Here is a 16475-nt window from a genome sequence, read left to right as displayed (position 1 = left end):
AATCCCTGCACTCAGGAGGCAGAGGCAGGAGGATCTCTATGAGTGAGGCCAGCCTACAGAGCCAGGGCTACACAAAGAAACACTTGACTCAAACAAAACAAAACAAAACAAAACAACAACAATAACAACAACATCCCAGCAAGAGCATAAAAGCTGACTGGCCATGGCCATGCTCACCTTTAATTCCCAGCACTGGGGAAGCAGAAGCAGGTGGATCTCTGAATTCTAGGGCAAACTAGAATTCATAGCAAGTTTTGGGCTAACCATGGCTACACAGTGAGACTCTGACTGGAAAATAAAAAGTAGAATTGTGGACGTAGTGCAGTGTTAGAGAGCTTGTCTAGTATGCATGAGGTCATGGGTTGAGTCTCCTATACACCTCCTATATGTTGAATGCACGTATACACTAAACATCTCATTCTTTGTGGGCAAGTTGGAGAGGGTATGAAACACTGCCCCTAGCGGCCCCCGGTTTTTAAGGCGGAGCACACGCTGTTGTGGTCTTTTTGATAATAACTTCAGCGCTCCAGGTCAATCGTGAGCATGCCGTGTATAGGCCAGCAGAACAGGGAATACACAGCAGCACACGCATGCAGGGGGCGTGACATGTGTTCTCCATTCCTACCTCTTGCCGCCATATATACTTGCAAACCGTGGCATGCATCTTCATCTGGTGGGAGAGGAGGTGCCCCTCTTACTAACTGTGAGCACGGACACATCATTCATTCTTTGTTTGAGAAGCTCTGATCATACAAACTACCTTCGAAAATGTTACGAGCACAGAAAAGTCAGATGGCTGTCAGCGGAGGTGTGAGTAAGCGTGTACTTCCGCATGCTCCTTCTACTTTCAATGCCCCAGCCCTTCCTGTAGATCTGACTCTGGGAAGGATTAGATTTGAAGTTTACTAAATAGCTTTGAAATTCCCAAAGCTGTTACGCTCCATCGAGCTACCATCCTGAGCCGTTATCCTCAAGCACAGCGATTGCCCACACTGCCCTGGAAGCAGACTGCCTGAGTTCAAATCTAGGGTCAACTCTCGTTAAGTATAACCTTGAAGAAACCACTTAGAGCGTTAGTCTGCACACTGGGCGCTGTATGCAGGGATCTGAGGGACTCTGGCCAGGCCAGAACGGCCAAAGAATTTCAACTCTCCCAGGGGAAGCTGGAGCCAGGTGGGCTGCAGGGGGCAGGCAGTTAGGGGCCAACGTTGAGGCCAATACCCAAGAAGTGACTGTGCTTGGCTCAAACATATAGCTGGTTGGTCCAGTGACCTTTGGGAGAGAACGCTCTTCCCTGGAGTGTTAGAGCTTGCCCGTTGGTGAAGTAACTCGCGCACTTTAGTCCCTGTGGCTAGGACCTAATAAACATTTGGGGTGAGTTGGGGTCTAGAGGCAGATGCTTTCTGTTGGCCTGGTCTGAGATGTTAGGCATGCGTCTAACATGGAAAGACTTCGAGTGTTGTCCTTACAGGGCAAATTGTCACAGTCCTCTTTGTGGGCTGCCGTGATCACGTGTTCTAGGACAGGAACCTGGTTGGGAGTAGATTTAAATGCCTGCCGTTCTCCGTTATGAGAATCACAGGGGTTCCTGAATTGGCTCTACAATACCAGGTTTTGTGTCTGGTGGCACTGTCCTCTGCCCCACACTCGTCCTCACTGCACTGACAATGGAACCCATCTGGTAGGGGTTCCTTAACAGGTCCCTGTAGAATGACACCCACAGCAAACGCCTGTGATGTCCACCTTCCTCATTGCTGTTCTCAACAACCCGTTTTTCTCTCTCTCTCTCTCTCTCTCTCTCTCTCTCTCTCTCTCTCTCTCTCTCTCTTTCTCTCTGTGTGTGTGTGTCTGTCTGTCTCTCTGTGTGTGTCTTTCTGTCTCTCTCTCTGTCTCTCTCTCTCTGTCTCTCTCTCTCTGTCTCTCTCTCTCTGTCTCTCTCTCTCTGTCTCTCTGTCTCTCTCTCTCTCTCTCTCTCTCTCTCTCTCTCTCTCTCTCTCTCCCTCTGCTGTTTCTCCTACTCTCTCTATCTTGGCTCAGTGGTGGAGATTTTAAACTTCGAAAGTTTTCATTTTTGTTTGTGGCCTCGTATCACCCTGATGGTGCCTGATCTCTTAAAGTTTTAATTTTTTAACCTTTCCGATCCCACCCCAGCGTCTCCGGGCGGGTGCGTGGCTATGTCCACTGGAAAGACTCTTGGCAAGTGGGAAGTGAAGAACTGCAGAAGTTTCCGAGCACTTTCGATATGCAAGAAAATGAGGGGACCCCAGGCATCCGAGGAAGCGGCCCCGAAGCCTGACGACCCCTGTCCTGAAGGCTGGCACACCTTCCCTTCCAGCCTTTCTTGCTATAAGGTAAAGTAGCCGTCCTGGTCGGCCCTTCCATGGGGTCATCCCTCTGCCATCCTTGCTCATGTCATTGTACAAACTAGGTTCCTCCTGTAAGCACACAGTGCCTCACACAAATGCTTGGGGGCCTGGTGTCCTTAGCAAAGCATCATGGGTCTCTGGTATCAGACAGCTCAACTCGACCCACGTCCTGCCCTCAAAAGCAAGACTAAAGCCAGAAGAACTTTCTCCTCCATGGTTCTTTCCCTCTGAGGAGTTGAGTGACCTGTAGCATGATGACATCGTATGTAGGCTTCTCCTAAGCCCCTAATTCTTCTCATTGGATTAGCATTCCTTCTTGTATTAAGAGAGCCAGTTCTTATTGTGTTAAAATCAAAACAATTTGGGGTCTGTATCATTTATATAGCTCCATAAACAAACCTCCCAATGCCACTCTCAAACCCATCAAGGTGATTACATGTATAGATGTCACTTAGGGTTTGACGGAGGGGTGGTGAATTCTTCCAGATTTTGGTCAGCTGGCTGGGTTGTGATCTGGTGTCTGTTACCCTTTACTCTAGGCCTCAGACTAAAGGGTGGCAGCTGTCAGATTGTTTTGTTCATAGTAAATTACTGGAGCCCAAGAAGGGGAGCCCAACCAAGTTGGTGCAGTTCAGGCCTCTTGCCTCAGCATACTACATGGCCAGGTCCCATGTGAAGGTGGGGAGAAGCATGTTCCTCTCACCAGGAGTCATGGCTGGAGGGTATGTGAATACATGACAGAGAACTGAAGAGTCAGGACCAGTAATCAGACAACAGTGGCTTCATCTTCCATGCCTGCTTCCCCACTCCCTTCTCTTTTTGAAGTAGCTAAGCTCCTTTGGTGTGGAGTTAATCGTCACAAATCAAAAAAAAAAAAAAAAAACAGTCACAAGTGCCAGGTTTTGATTTGGCACTGTCTGTCGATGTTCACACACCCATATAGATAGCTCTTTGATTGTTCCTGATAGAAGATGAGCTCTGTTCTTCTGCAGGCTTAGTGTTTGATGCTCAGAATTGCGGTGCTGACAAATTTCTTTGCAGAAGACTACTTCCAGAATGTCCCTGTGTACTCTTTCAGCCTTGACCCCTTGGTGCGCTTTCTCTTGAAGGCCCTAGGTAGGCAGATACTTGTTGGAGCAGTTCTCCATTCTGGCTAGAGACAAGTACTCACCTGGTGATGCGGCCATCACTGTGTGGGCCTCCGGTTCACTCTGGGCAGGACTTGTCTTGTGTGCTGAGTGTGCTTTTAGTTATGCTTCCATTTCCCCTGAAGGAATTCATGTCAGAGACCCACACATTCGACTGCCACTGATAAATCTACGGATTTTTTTTTTTTTTGGTTCTTTTTTTCGGAGCTGGGGACCGAACTCAGGGCCTTGCGCTTCCTAGGTAAGCGCTCTACCGCTGAGCTAAATCCCCAGCCCAATCTACGGATATTTTAAGATTATTCCAGAAGAACGATATTCTCTTTCTGTGAAGGTGTTCCATATAGAAAGAATCGTAAGAAAGAGGAACTGGGAGGAAGCCGAAAGATTCTGCCGAGCCCTCGGAGCACACCTACCCAGCTTCAGTCACAGGAGTGAAATTAAGGACCTTGTCCATTTGTTAAAGGACCAGTTCAGGTAATATTTCTAGAATAAGTGTTTTTGACCTAAGCCTGATGTCCTCTTGGTGTTCAAGGTGTTGTGATTTAGCATCTAAAAACCCATTCCACGCTTTGCAGTCAAGCAGCATCCAGCCCCTTAACTGCAAAATACCGAAGAGATCCAAAGCCAACCGAGGCATGGTCCTCCCCCTTTGTGTAGCACATACCAACAGCCGGGTTAAGAAAAGCGTGGCAAAAAGCATGGGGCAAAGACAAGGACAACCTGGGACAAAGCCCAGGGAGTGTCTCTGGTGTAATCAGGGCATATGCCATGACGGAGGCTGATTCTTAGAAGGTACACGGTGTTGTGAAAGGTAAGAGAGGAAAAGGAGCCAGAGAACACACAACAGACACGGAGTTATGAGAACAGAGTGGACAGCTGAGGAGCAAAGAAAGTGAGGTGGGGTAAGGAAACAGAGTAGCTTTCTCATTGGGGAAGAAGTTTGCTCCTAACGGGGGAAATATCGAACCAAGTTAGTCTCCAATTTCACTTGCGAAAAGGCTAGTCCTGTAAACACACACAGTGTGTGTATAATTGCACAGACAGAGCCATGGTGTGGATCCCTGGTGGCGTGCTAGCCTATCATCTGTGAGGCTTGACGTCCTCTTCCCAGGAGTGCAAAAATAAATTAATGAGAACGCACAGGGTGGGTCTGTAGGTTCTCTTAGGGCAACTAGTTAGAAAACTCCTACAGCGGCCCCTGTGGAAGCCACATGGAGGAAGACCAGTAAGAAAGGAGACTATCAAAGTGGCTCTGGTCACTGTAGTTGTAACGTCAGCATGGAAGGCTTTTCTGACCTGATTTCCCTGATGTCTCTCCGGACACCTTAGAGAAATATAGGTCAGCTGACACTTTCCAGACAGCCACAGGGATTAGGGGCTTCAACACCACAAAATTACCTTTTCTTCACTTTTCTGAACACTAAAAGGTGTTTGTTTAATCAAGGTATACTAGGATAAGTGACTTTAAAAAAAAAACCACAAACATATTCTAGTGAATATTTTCTCTATGACTATGAATTCAACAAAAGCCCTTTTCTCCCCCGAAATAAAAGTTTAAAAATCTAAGCAGCCTTGTTCTTTTGCACATCATTAACTATAAAAGATGTGTGAAGATCAGTCCCTGAAGCATATTAAGGTAGGAGATGCTTGCGATGTGTTTGGTTCCCAGTTAACTTCATTTTTGAAGAGAGGGATCTAAACAGTATGCATCACATCCTTTGAAAGAACATGTCAAAGGCATACACTAGCTCAGATGTGAACTTGAAAAATCAAGAACACGCAAAAATAAGTCATTTATTATAAAGGAATTCAAAGCAAGAGTATAGTTTAACCCCAAGTCATGGTAGTTAATGTATGTCATTGTAAGAATAGAACAAAACTATCCTAAATGTTAAAAGAGAAGAACATGATAAAGGAAGGTTGTAGGGACTGTGGAGATGGCTCGGGAGGTGAAAGACTTGCCACACGTGTCCCATGATCTGAGTTTGACCCCGGAAGCTGTTTATAAATTGTAGTGTGCACATCCACAGCTCCCCTGTGGTGAGATGGGAGGTGGAGACAGGAGCAATAGCTGGGAGCTCGTGGGCCACCTAGTCCGGAATACGCAAAGTGCCAGGAACTGAGAAACCCTGCCTCAAGAGGGTCAAAGGAGGGAACCGAGTCTTGAAAATTGTTTACTGATGTATACTCAGTGCAGACACACACACACACACACACACACACACACACACACACGACACCATGCACAGATATGTCACACACACATGCATACACACAAAATTTTTCTTTATTTTAAAAGGAACACTTTAATAAATAACAGGGTTTTAGCACTCTTTCTAAATCAAAACTAGAATGTAGAAACAGAATAATTGTGAAATATGAAGGTATAACAAAGTATTCATTTTATCTGGAAACCATATTTTAGAAACATTTAACATGCAGTAGAGTTAAAAAGTGTCCATAAATCAGACATATGAGGGGAGGGAAGCTGTGCAATGTCCACGTAGAGAACTATAAGAAATGAAATCACGAAAGATTAATCTAGCAAAATGTAAGTTGGCAAAGGCCCAATTTGTACATTATCTGTTTTGATTAAGTTCAAGACTACAGATTTGTTCAATAATGAAATCCGATTCTGTTTTGCTAGAAAATACATAAAACAAATCTGGCCATTAATGCTTGTCCAGCCCTGAGAATATGGTGTTGCCATCCTGGGTGGAAGAAAACACAGAATGGTTGGTTTTTTTTGTTTTTTTTTTGTTTTTTTTTTTTTTGGTTCTTTTTTTTTTTCGGAGCTGGGGACCGAACCCAGGGCCTTGCGCTTCCTAGGCAAGCGCTCTACCACTGAGCTAAATCCCCAACCCCACAGAATGTTTTAAGACGGTGCATTTCAGTAGAGTCCTGCTCTTTAGAAGCTAAGGGGTGTAGTGATGTTTAATGTATAGAGTGTGGGCTCACCAACACAGGTGTCTCTCAGCTGCTATGTCCCTGGCTTATTACATTTTGATACATTTTGCTTGCCTGTGCTATGTGTGGGGGTGTAGTATGTTAACTCAAATAGCAAAGGAATTAACAGCCACGAGCTAGCTATTGTGTGATCAGATTATAATAGGCACTAGAACGGCACCGAGAAAAACACCTTATTCATTTCTGGCTCAAATATAAATATATCATGTGTTTGATATGTTTAATTGATATATAAACTTAAATATAACACTTAAGTCCATATCTGTCATAATTAATGATAGAGCATTTTAAAATGCATTCTCATAAAAGGCAGAAACGGGTAAGGGCATCTATTACAGTCTGTTGTTGAGCTATTTTGTAACCTTATATTGATAGAAAATGTTATGTGTAAATATATTACGTGGAGAAAAAGGAAGATTATAAAAAACTGTAAAAATATGCTGTTCACATTGGAAACTAGTCTGCAAAATACATAGAAATAATCAATGGGTATTACATCTAGCAAGCAAGACTTTGAGTGATTCTTAAAATATTCCATTAGGGGGGTTGGGGATTTAGCTCAGTGGTAGAGCGCTTGCCTAGCAAGCACAAGGCCCTGGGTTCGGTCCCCAGCTCTGAAAAAAAGAAAAAAAAATATTCCATTAGGAGTTTATTTTTTCTTACCATATTTCACGGGTTTTCTTTATCATAGCTACTATTTCTTTTACAAATAGGTCATGGCAGCATACCCCTGCAGTCGATCCTAGCATTAGGGGTGTGGTAGCAAGAGGATAAGGAAGGAGTTTAAGGATTGAACCCTGATTTTCATGAATGCTAGGCAAGCACTCTACCACTGAGCTGTGTCTCGACCATCTTCATTTCCCTTTTGAGACAGAAGTCTCATGTAGCTCAGGCTGGCTCACTGATTATGGCCCATTTCTGAGACCATACTGATTAACAAACTTGTAAATTCTACTGATCAACCTGTCTATGACGTTGAGCAGAAAACCAAAGCCTTTGGTATCCGGTAGGATCAGAGAGGTCCTTGTGGTAGCTGCCTCCGGGATATGGCCCCTTAAATACACTGCCAATGTTACCTGAAGTTTGGATTTCAAACAAGGCAACCTAAGAAGACCACAAGCTTCAAGCACACATGAACTCTTGTACATGAATGCACACTCGTGTGCACACACACACACACACACATTATCTAGGTGAAGCATTCTTAGAACATGTTTACAGAACAAACTCTCAATTCTATGCAAGGAATTACCATCTCCGGCTGGAAAAGAAGGCATGGATAAATGCAGATATTTGAGGGGATCAATTAGTAGAAAAGATGTCATAGTCTTATATGGTAGAAATAACCATTCAGGACACCTATGGGCAGAGTGGGGCATACAGGAAGACAAAGCTGAATCGAAAGAGGCTACTTTTATTGATTTGTTTCCTTTTTAGCACTATTGAACACCCCCCTTGAAAATTCGTATGAGTTCAAGTGTAATACTTGGAAAGTATGTAAAAAAGTAACGAAGAAAATGAAAACCATTTCAAATATTGCTTCTAGGCAACGTTTTGTGGACATCCTCTCCATTCTACTTCCATTCCTGTCGACATTTTCATAAAAATATCTGAAAATGCACTAATTAAATTCTTTTCTTCTGTCTACAAAAGTAATGGAAATTGAAGTTGGGAAAGATGAAAGTGTAGAGCAAAACCAAAACAACAACAAAATAAACCAAAAAGCCAGCCTACTACGGTGGCCTGTAGGAACCATATTTCATTTGTGCGCTCATGCCAGCGGGCCAACAAAGACCATACAAAGCAGGCTGTGTTATCTGCTTAATAAGAGTTCCATCATGAAGCAATTGTTTGCTTGGGCCTTGTTAGAAAAAGCACATTCTTTAAAACCAAGATGGCCACAGTAGTTTAAAGGAATGGACAGAAGCAGGGTCATTTACACTAGAAAGTGATTTTGAAGTTCACTCCTTGAATATGTTAGCTTTTATTACTGGAATTGACCTTCTCAGCAAGAAGCCTGCTGCCCACCACAAATCGGTATCCCTTGCCGCGGAGTTAAGACTGATGACTGCTTTATTTTCACAGTCTAGGGTCTATATCACTGTTTGGATTTCAGTTAAAAAAAGGGCTGGAGAGATGGCTCAGCTGTTAAAGGCTAGGCTCACAAACCAAAAATAAAAAAAATAATAAAAATTAAAAAAAAAGGAGTCATGATACACCAGCTCATTAAGGCTCTTAGACCGTTGCAACTCTTAACGGCATCCCAATGGGAAACCATTGTGGAGCCGAAATAACCCTGGGATTAGAGAAGAAAGCCTTGTTCGCAGCCATCACTGTTGTGTACACTCCCTTCTGTGCAGAGGCATAAATGGCTTTAGATAGAAATCTAGACTTTGCAGACTAAGAGCCCTCATCAAGTCCCATTTATTGGGGGTTGTGGCTCAGATACTGTTTTCCTTAGCAACCAAATGCTGCAGGAAATTGGATTGAGAGTCAGAATTTTAACACAATGATACTTACTAACCTTTTACGCAGCTTCTCCGAATAGCCTTGAAACTATATGTGTGTTGTAGGAACAGTTTAGAAAGAAAATGGGAATGTTTCATTGTGATGAGACTTCCCAGTTAGGAGCATTTTTTTTCTCTCTCCAGCTTTCTTGAAATCTGCATTAGCAGTATGCAGTGGATAATGTAGTTTCCAGCTTATTCTTTATCTGGAAACACACACGGACACAGACACACACACACAGACATATACACATAGACAGACACACACAGACACACTCACACAGACACACACACACACAGACATATACACACAGACAGACACACACAGACACACTCACACAGACACACACAGACATATACACACAGACAGACACACACAGACACACTCACACAGACACACACAGAGACATATACACACAGACAGACACACACATATACACACAGACAGACACACACACAGACACACACACAGACATATACACACAGACAGATACACACACAGATACACACACAGACACACATACACAGACACACACAGACACACACACACAGACAGACACACACAGACACAGAGACAGACAGACACACACACACAGAGACATACAGACACACACACAGACACACTATGAGCACCTACTATTGTTCTCTGTATTTATGACGCTGTAGGGAATCCCTTCAAATGAAGCTGAAAACTAAATATGGGGTTGAAATGGAGTTCGTCCTCTGAAAGTAGTGTTGATTAGAGATATTTTGGACAACTGAGCAAACACTTTCTGTAAGAAGCCGCCCTCTGATCTTCAGCAAAGGACTCGGAAATGAGCTTTAAAGTGGAGAAGTTTGTCAGGATGGAGATCCGCTGGCTAAGAGGCCCCAGAGCTGTGGAAGGATGGACAGACCAGGGCGAAGGCTGGGGGTACTGGGTAGCTGGTTGAATCTAAGTGATCTTTGGTCTTTCTTCCCAGAGGAATAATGAACTGTTACTAGGTAAGAGAAACACTCTAAAGGGTGTGTTAGGGAATTTCCAAGGCTGAAGTGTGTAAGGAAAGACTTGGAGGAAAGAGTTTTATCATCCTAAGAGTCTGAGGAAGAAAACAGCTCTGCTGTCTTAGCTACCTGGCTGAAGGGTGACCTGTGTGTAGTAACCGTCTGGACACTGTGGTTCAGGGACTTGTGGTACAACAGGAAGGCCATGAGAGAGTTGAGAGACAGCTGAAAGTTGCAAAATCATTATAGCTGCTGAATTTAAACTGGTCTTAATCATCTCCATTAGATTTTATCTGGTCTGCGAACTGGTGATTACTTTCCACATATATAGCAGCAGAGCAAATGTTGTTATATATTCTCCTATTCTGTAAGAATACTCAAACTTCATTAAGTCGAAAAGATGAGAAAATACTGACTGACATTAAGCTATTGGGGAACTTTGAGAAAAGGAAGAAAGCATGTGGGGTTTTGTTGTTGGTTTTTGCTCTGTTTTGCTCTGTTTTGTTTTGTTTTGCTTTGCTTTGTTTTTTTTTTGTTTTGTTTTTTGTTTTTTTTTTTTTTTTTTTTTGGTTCTTTTTTTTCGGAGCTGGGGACCGAACCCAGGGCCTTGCGCTTCCTAGGTAAGCGCTCTACCACTGAGCTAAATCCCCAGCCCCTGCTTTGTTTTATCTTGTCTTGTTTTGCTGTGTAGCTCAGCTGAGCTGGAACAGGCTACCTAACCCAAGCCAGCTTCATACCAGCCATCCTTCTGCATCTAAGCGCTAAGGCTATGGATGTGTGTGACCAGAGCCAACTGCAGTTATCTTACTAAAAACCGAGAAGGTAGTATAAAGTTAGGTTAGTACTTCAGGACACTAAAAAATTGCATAAAAATATTCAGGCTTATACTTCTCGGTAACTCTAGCTGTACATTCTATACATTCTGCAAAGCTAAACAGTAGTGATTATTTTTGCACGTGGGTCCTACCTCTTGTGAAATACATATTCATATTCTATTTATGCATGTATTATGTGTGCATGTATATATTTTATGTGCGTATTACATATGCATAATATATTCATATTATATTTACATACCTTGTGTGTACATGTCTACATTTATACATGCATACATATGTATACATACATGTGTATAATATACTTACGTTATATTTATGTATACGTGTACTGTACTTATACCACTGATAATCGTGTCCCAGCACAAAGTTAAATCAAAGGAATATAATTTGGCTACTTGTTTAAGCCTGAGAAGTCTAGATTTTAAGGGATGCTTTTAGTTGGAATTGGAGACAGAGGAAGGTTTTGCAATTGGGTCCCTTGTCATATATGCAACAGAGGGAAGGGTATTTCTTACACGTGTGTTCCTGCCTTCATGTTTGCATATATTCGTCTGTGAGGCATCTAGCTGCATTCCATGGAACATGGTAAGTGCTTGAATGTCTTGCTCCAGAGAAATATTAGCAAACTTTTAGGACCTTTCCCTCCAGCCTCGGGGAGTGTTTGTACACTGCAGTCCTTCGTGACCTCTCTGTATGCTGCAGTTTGACGATGTTCTTCATTTGGTGACTCCCGTGGGCTCATATGTGTCATGTTGTCCTGGCTGTGCACAAGAGGCATTTGATCTCACGCTTCTCTGCGGCATCACTGTGCCCAGCTCGATGCTATTACATACAAATATAAAGTTAGTGGTATTAAATAGAATCATGGAAGTGTTTTCTACTTAGAGTTTTAAAAAATGACTACTTGCTCACTTTAAAATTACCAGACTAAAAGTATTTTAAATCTTTCTTTAATAAAACTTTAGCCAAGGGGTTGGGGATTTAGCTCAGCGGTAGAGCGCTTGCCTAGCAAGCGTAAGGCCCTGGGTTTGGTCCCCAGCTCTGAAAAAAGAAAAGAAAAGAAAAAAGAAAAAAAAAAGAAAAAAAACTTTAGCCAAATAGCTTGTTTCACATTATAAAGAAAAGATATTTGATAGTGCTATAAAGACTCTGAGAGTGTGTGTGTGTGTGTGTGTGTGTGTGTGTGTGTGTGTGTGTGTGTGTGTGATGGAACCTAGTGCCCTGAATATTATAGGCAAGTGTTCCACCTTTGGACTACATCTTTAACCCCTAGACACTGTTTTTAAAATGCCATTGTTGGGGTTGGGGATGTAGGTCACCTAGTCAAATACCAACACAAAACCCAGAACCAAGTGCCAGCACCACATAAGACATGGTGTCTCAGGCCTCTAATCCCAACACTTAGGAGCTGGAGACAAGAAGATGAGAGATTCAGGGTCACTCTTGACTGCACATAGGGAGCTCAGGGCCATCTTCACCACATAACCCCCACTCCCACCCCATCTCAAAAGCAAGACAAGCAGCTGAGGCAGTGACATGCTCCAGAGCACTCGTCACTCTCACAGAAGACCCGGCTTCCATTTCCAACACCCACACCCGCAATTCCAAGTCTAGAGAAGGAACACAGAGAGGCAGGCGGCCATTTTACCACTGACTGTATCTGAAAATATTGCCGAATATGAAGCTTTGCAGTAAGGACTTACAATAATCATAGTTTCTGTTTTAAAATCCAAAGCAGAATAGATTTTTGCCTTTCACTCACAGAAAGCAACTTAAAATTTAGTTTTAAACATGTGGTACCTTGTGGGGAGGGATCTGTAAGGGTAGGACTGGCGGGAGAGAAGAAAGGGGGTGTCACAACCAAGATGCAAAGTGAATAAATGAATAAATTAAAGAGGTTTTAAAAAGCCATGTGGTACCTTTTCTATGACTGCTCTGGGCTAAGCGCTTGATTTTTGTTTCTTTGTGTAGTTTAAGGTTGTCTTTTCTGTTGGTTTCAAACTCCTGAGTACGCATACATGTCTCAGTCCCTTTGAATGTGTGAGTGCTAAATATGTTTACCAGGTATTGTCCTAAATGTCTAATACTGCCTCCTTTTATCTTTTAACACAGTGGGCAGCGCTGGTTGTGGATAGGTCTGAATAAAAGAAGCCCTGATTTGCAAGGGTCGTGGCAGTGGAGTGACCGTACACCAGTAAGTTACACCTTTCCTGTCGGAAAAAAAACACGGGAGGAATGTTTCTTTCCAAAGCAAGTAAATTCGCCGTTAAATAAAACATCCAAATCTAAAATTTGTATGGAACTTTGGAAGGCCCTAGTTAGCCAAAGAAGTTTCCACCACAAGGACAACTCTGGGGATGTAATTCTGCCAAAGTATATCATTCTGTCTGAGAAAGCTACAGCATATTGACACCAACATGCTAGGACATGATACTGGGACAGATTGAGGAGGGGGAGGGGTTTGTCAAAAGATACAAAATTGTATTTAGATAATCAATAAGAACAAGAGATCTATCATTGTGCCACATTGTTTACGCACACATGTTTTAAAATAGAAACAGATTTACTTACAGGATGTGGGGAGGAAGGCACAAAGTATTCATCTTATCTTTATTTATTCATTTCTACTTTATTTATTGTGTGTGTGAGCCGGGGTGGGGGGGCGGTGGAGTCCAGTGGACAACTTTCAGGAGTCAGTTCTTTCCCTCTGCCATGTTGATTTGGGGACTTGAACTCAGCTTATCAGCCTTGGCCGCAAGCGCCTTCACCCACTGAGCCATCTCGCTTACTCCACTTATTGTTACTTTTTAAAAACGTGTATATTTAGCATCTCTATATAGAGTTTTTAAAAAATGGAGATATACGGACATCATGGCAATCTTTGGAGAGTACAAATTATTTTCTAAAGCTTTCATTTGTACTATTTTGAGTTTCTTTCTATTATCAATAATTAATGGGGAATATTTATTTTTGTCATCTAAAATCACTAATGAAGAAAGTATCTGTATTAAACATAAAAGTCGAACCTAAAAATATCCTTGAATAATACTTGAGTGTTTACCTTATCTAAAGAAAGGTTTTACATGATAATCCGCGCGCGCGCGCGCGTGTGTGTGTGTGTGTGTGTGTGTGTGTGTGTGTGTGTGTTAACTTATTGAATTTTTACATGTTGCCAAACTGGCATTACAAAATATCCCTGGGTATCAAAATTCTCACAGGAAAAAATTAGGTACAAAATTCAGTGTCCTGGGGATTAGAATTTCCTAGCTATTCTTACAGATTTTCTTTTTTCTTTTTGTTTTTTAATTATTTATTTACTTTACATCTTGATTACAGCTTCCTCTCCCTCCTCTCCTCCAGTCCTTCTCTCTCTCCCCCCACTCCCCACATCCACCCTTCCTCCCTCCCCTTTCATGGGAGACCTCCAACGAATAGCAACCAGCCTTGGCATATCAAATTGCAGTAAGACTAGGCAATATTCTCCTGTTGAGACTAGACAAGACAGCCCAGTCAGGGGAAAGGGATCTAAAGGCAGGCAACAGAGTCAGGCCCTGCTCCCTCTGTTAGGTGTCCCACATTACAGGATACTTCTAAGGGCCCATTTCTGTATTATTTATGTCAGTTCATTCTGTGTCCTTGCTAAATGACAGTCCACACACTTGTTTTCAAATTGAAGAATAGCTGAAATTAGTTGATCGAATACACCACATCTCCAAATGCTTAAAAAAAATATGCTCTTTGAGCTGTTGAGTCTGGCTGTTGGTGTGATTTAATGCTCCACCAACACCACTTCTGAGACTGTGGCCTGGTGGGGAACTAAGGATGCTTCTGCAGTCCCAGAGCCCTCTCATGACTTGGCATCCAGAAGGTCCACAAAGTGAAGTATGGAAATGCTTTCTTTCTGTGGCCAGCGAGCGTGCGTGGACTATGAACGCTGCCCAAACTGTATGGAAGTCGCAAATATTGTATCAGCCAATGTTCTCAAGGCTGACTTGTCTTCTCAGGTGTCTGCTGTGATCATGGATTGGGAGTTTCAACAGGATTACGACATCAGAGACTGTGCTGCTGTCAAGGTTAGTACCCACTAGAAAATCAAAATTAAAAATAAAATCCAGGGGGTTGGGGATTTAGCTCAGTGGTAGAGCACTTGCCTAGCAAGCAAGGGCCTAGCAAGGCCCTGGGTTCGGTCCCCAGCTCTGAAAAAAGAGAGAAAAGAGAAAAAAATAAATAAATAAAATCCAGGAACTGACAGCAGATTGGTTCTGTTTGGTTTATTTTCCGTAGGCAACAGGACATTTTTAAAACTGAGAAAGAATAAGATGAGCCAAGAATGAGAGGAAGATTTATCTTGAGAGACATTTCCAAGACAAAGATACAGCAGCTAGGACTGGGAAATATCCCAAACAGATTAGGCATCTTGTACAGAATCCACTTGTTTATCCATTTTATAAGTGATGTGTCTGGGAGGTCCATCAAGACATGAGAAGGTATCAGTGATAGGGTTCTTCACAAGACTCCCGCATAGCAAGAGACAGACAGTTCAATAAGCTCTGATGCCATTGGCTAGGGGCTCCAATAGGTGAAAGAGAAGGTACAGACAATGAGGGGGTTATTGTAAGAGTGAAATGACAATGGTATTACGATGGTAGTCTTGAATAGGTTCTTTATGAGCCAGGCACTGAGGCAGGCACTTAATGTGTACACAGTCTAATGAAGTAGGTACAGTTACCATAATCTCAAGTTGAGAACGAAATTCCAGCTTAGATGAGTCAGAAGTAAAACTTAAACCCACACACGTCCAGGACCGTGATATTTTACCACTGTGCTATTTCGCCACATTCTAGCACATCTCCAGGGCTGGACCTGGCCAGGGTGGTGAAGGAATGAAGAAAAGACAGACACCCAGACATGCAGACACACAGACACACATACGGGCTGGGAACAGGAGGACTGGAGTCTCTGCTGGAGAAACCACAGCACCCCTGAAATTCAGCATTGTTTTTATATAGACTTGACCTGAGAGGCCGGGTTTTTGCACAGGGCTGAACAAGGAGACAGGCTCAGCTAATCCAGTAGGAGCAGTCTCTGTAGGTGAGCAATCCTCAGACTGTACGTTTCCAAGGGAATAAGCTATGGTAGACATTTTCTGCACAATCAACGTCTACATTCATATTCCCTGGTGAAGCCTTTGGTATCCTTGACAGCCATGTGAACAGCACACATTGCCTCAGGACTTCGCTTCCTCTGCCCCTATTATATGGGTACACTATAGCTGTCTTCAGACACACCAGAAGAGGGCATTGGATCCCATTACAGGTGGTTGTGAGCCACCATGTGTATGGTTGGGATTTGAACTCAGGACGTCTGGAAGAGCAGTCAGTGCTCTTAACTGCTGGCCATCTCTCCAGCCTCCTCTGCCTCCATTCTGCTGGCAAGTTATTCATAGAAACAGGCAGAAAGCTGGGTGCCATAGTGCACACCTTTAATCCCAGCTCCCAGGAGGCAGATTTCTGTGATTACGGGGCCAGTCTAATCTACAAAGTGAGTTCCAGGACAGCTAGGACAGTAACACAGAGAAACCCTGTTTCAGAGGAGAGAGAGACGACAGAGACAGAGACAGAGACAGACAGAGAGACAGAGAAACAGAAACAGAAAGACAGAGAG

At 43.0% G+C, this 16475-nt stretch overlaps 1 protein-coding gene across 2 annotated transcripts in view; it reads left to right on the top strand.

The window, feature by feature from the left end:
* Positions 1-16475, top strand: part of Ly75 (lymphocyte antigen 75) — an 87587-nt gene that overhangs the window by 32954 nt on the left and 38158 nt on the right. For both annotated transcript variants that reach the window (XR_015683294.1, NM_001427146.1), the window contains 4 exon segments: positions 2152-2351; positions 3846-3988; positions 12924-13005; positions 14816-14884. Coding sequence is in view for 1 of the 2 variants with exons in the window: in NM_001427146.1 (NP_001414075.1) it covers positions 2152-2351; positions 3846-3988; positions 12924-13005; positions 14816-14884 (494 nt within the window). In the remaining variant the exon portion in view is untranslated.

Source organism: Rattus norvegicus, chromosome 3, assembly GCF_021556685.1.
Source record: "Rattus norvegicus strain SHRSP/BbbUtx chromosome 3, alternate assembly SHRSP_T2T, whole genome shotgun sequence".
NCBI classification, from domain to species: Eukaryota; Metazoa; Chordata; class Mammalia; order Rodentia; family Muridae; genus Rattus; species Rattus norvegicus.
This window is presented reverse-complemented; position numbering and strand designations above follow the sequence as displayed.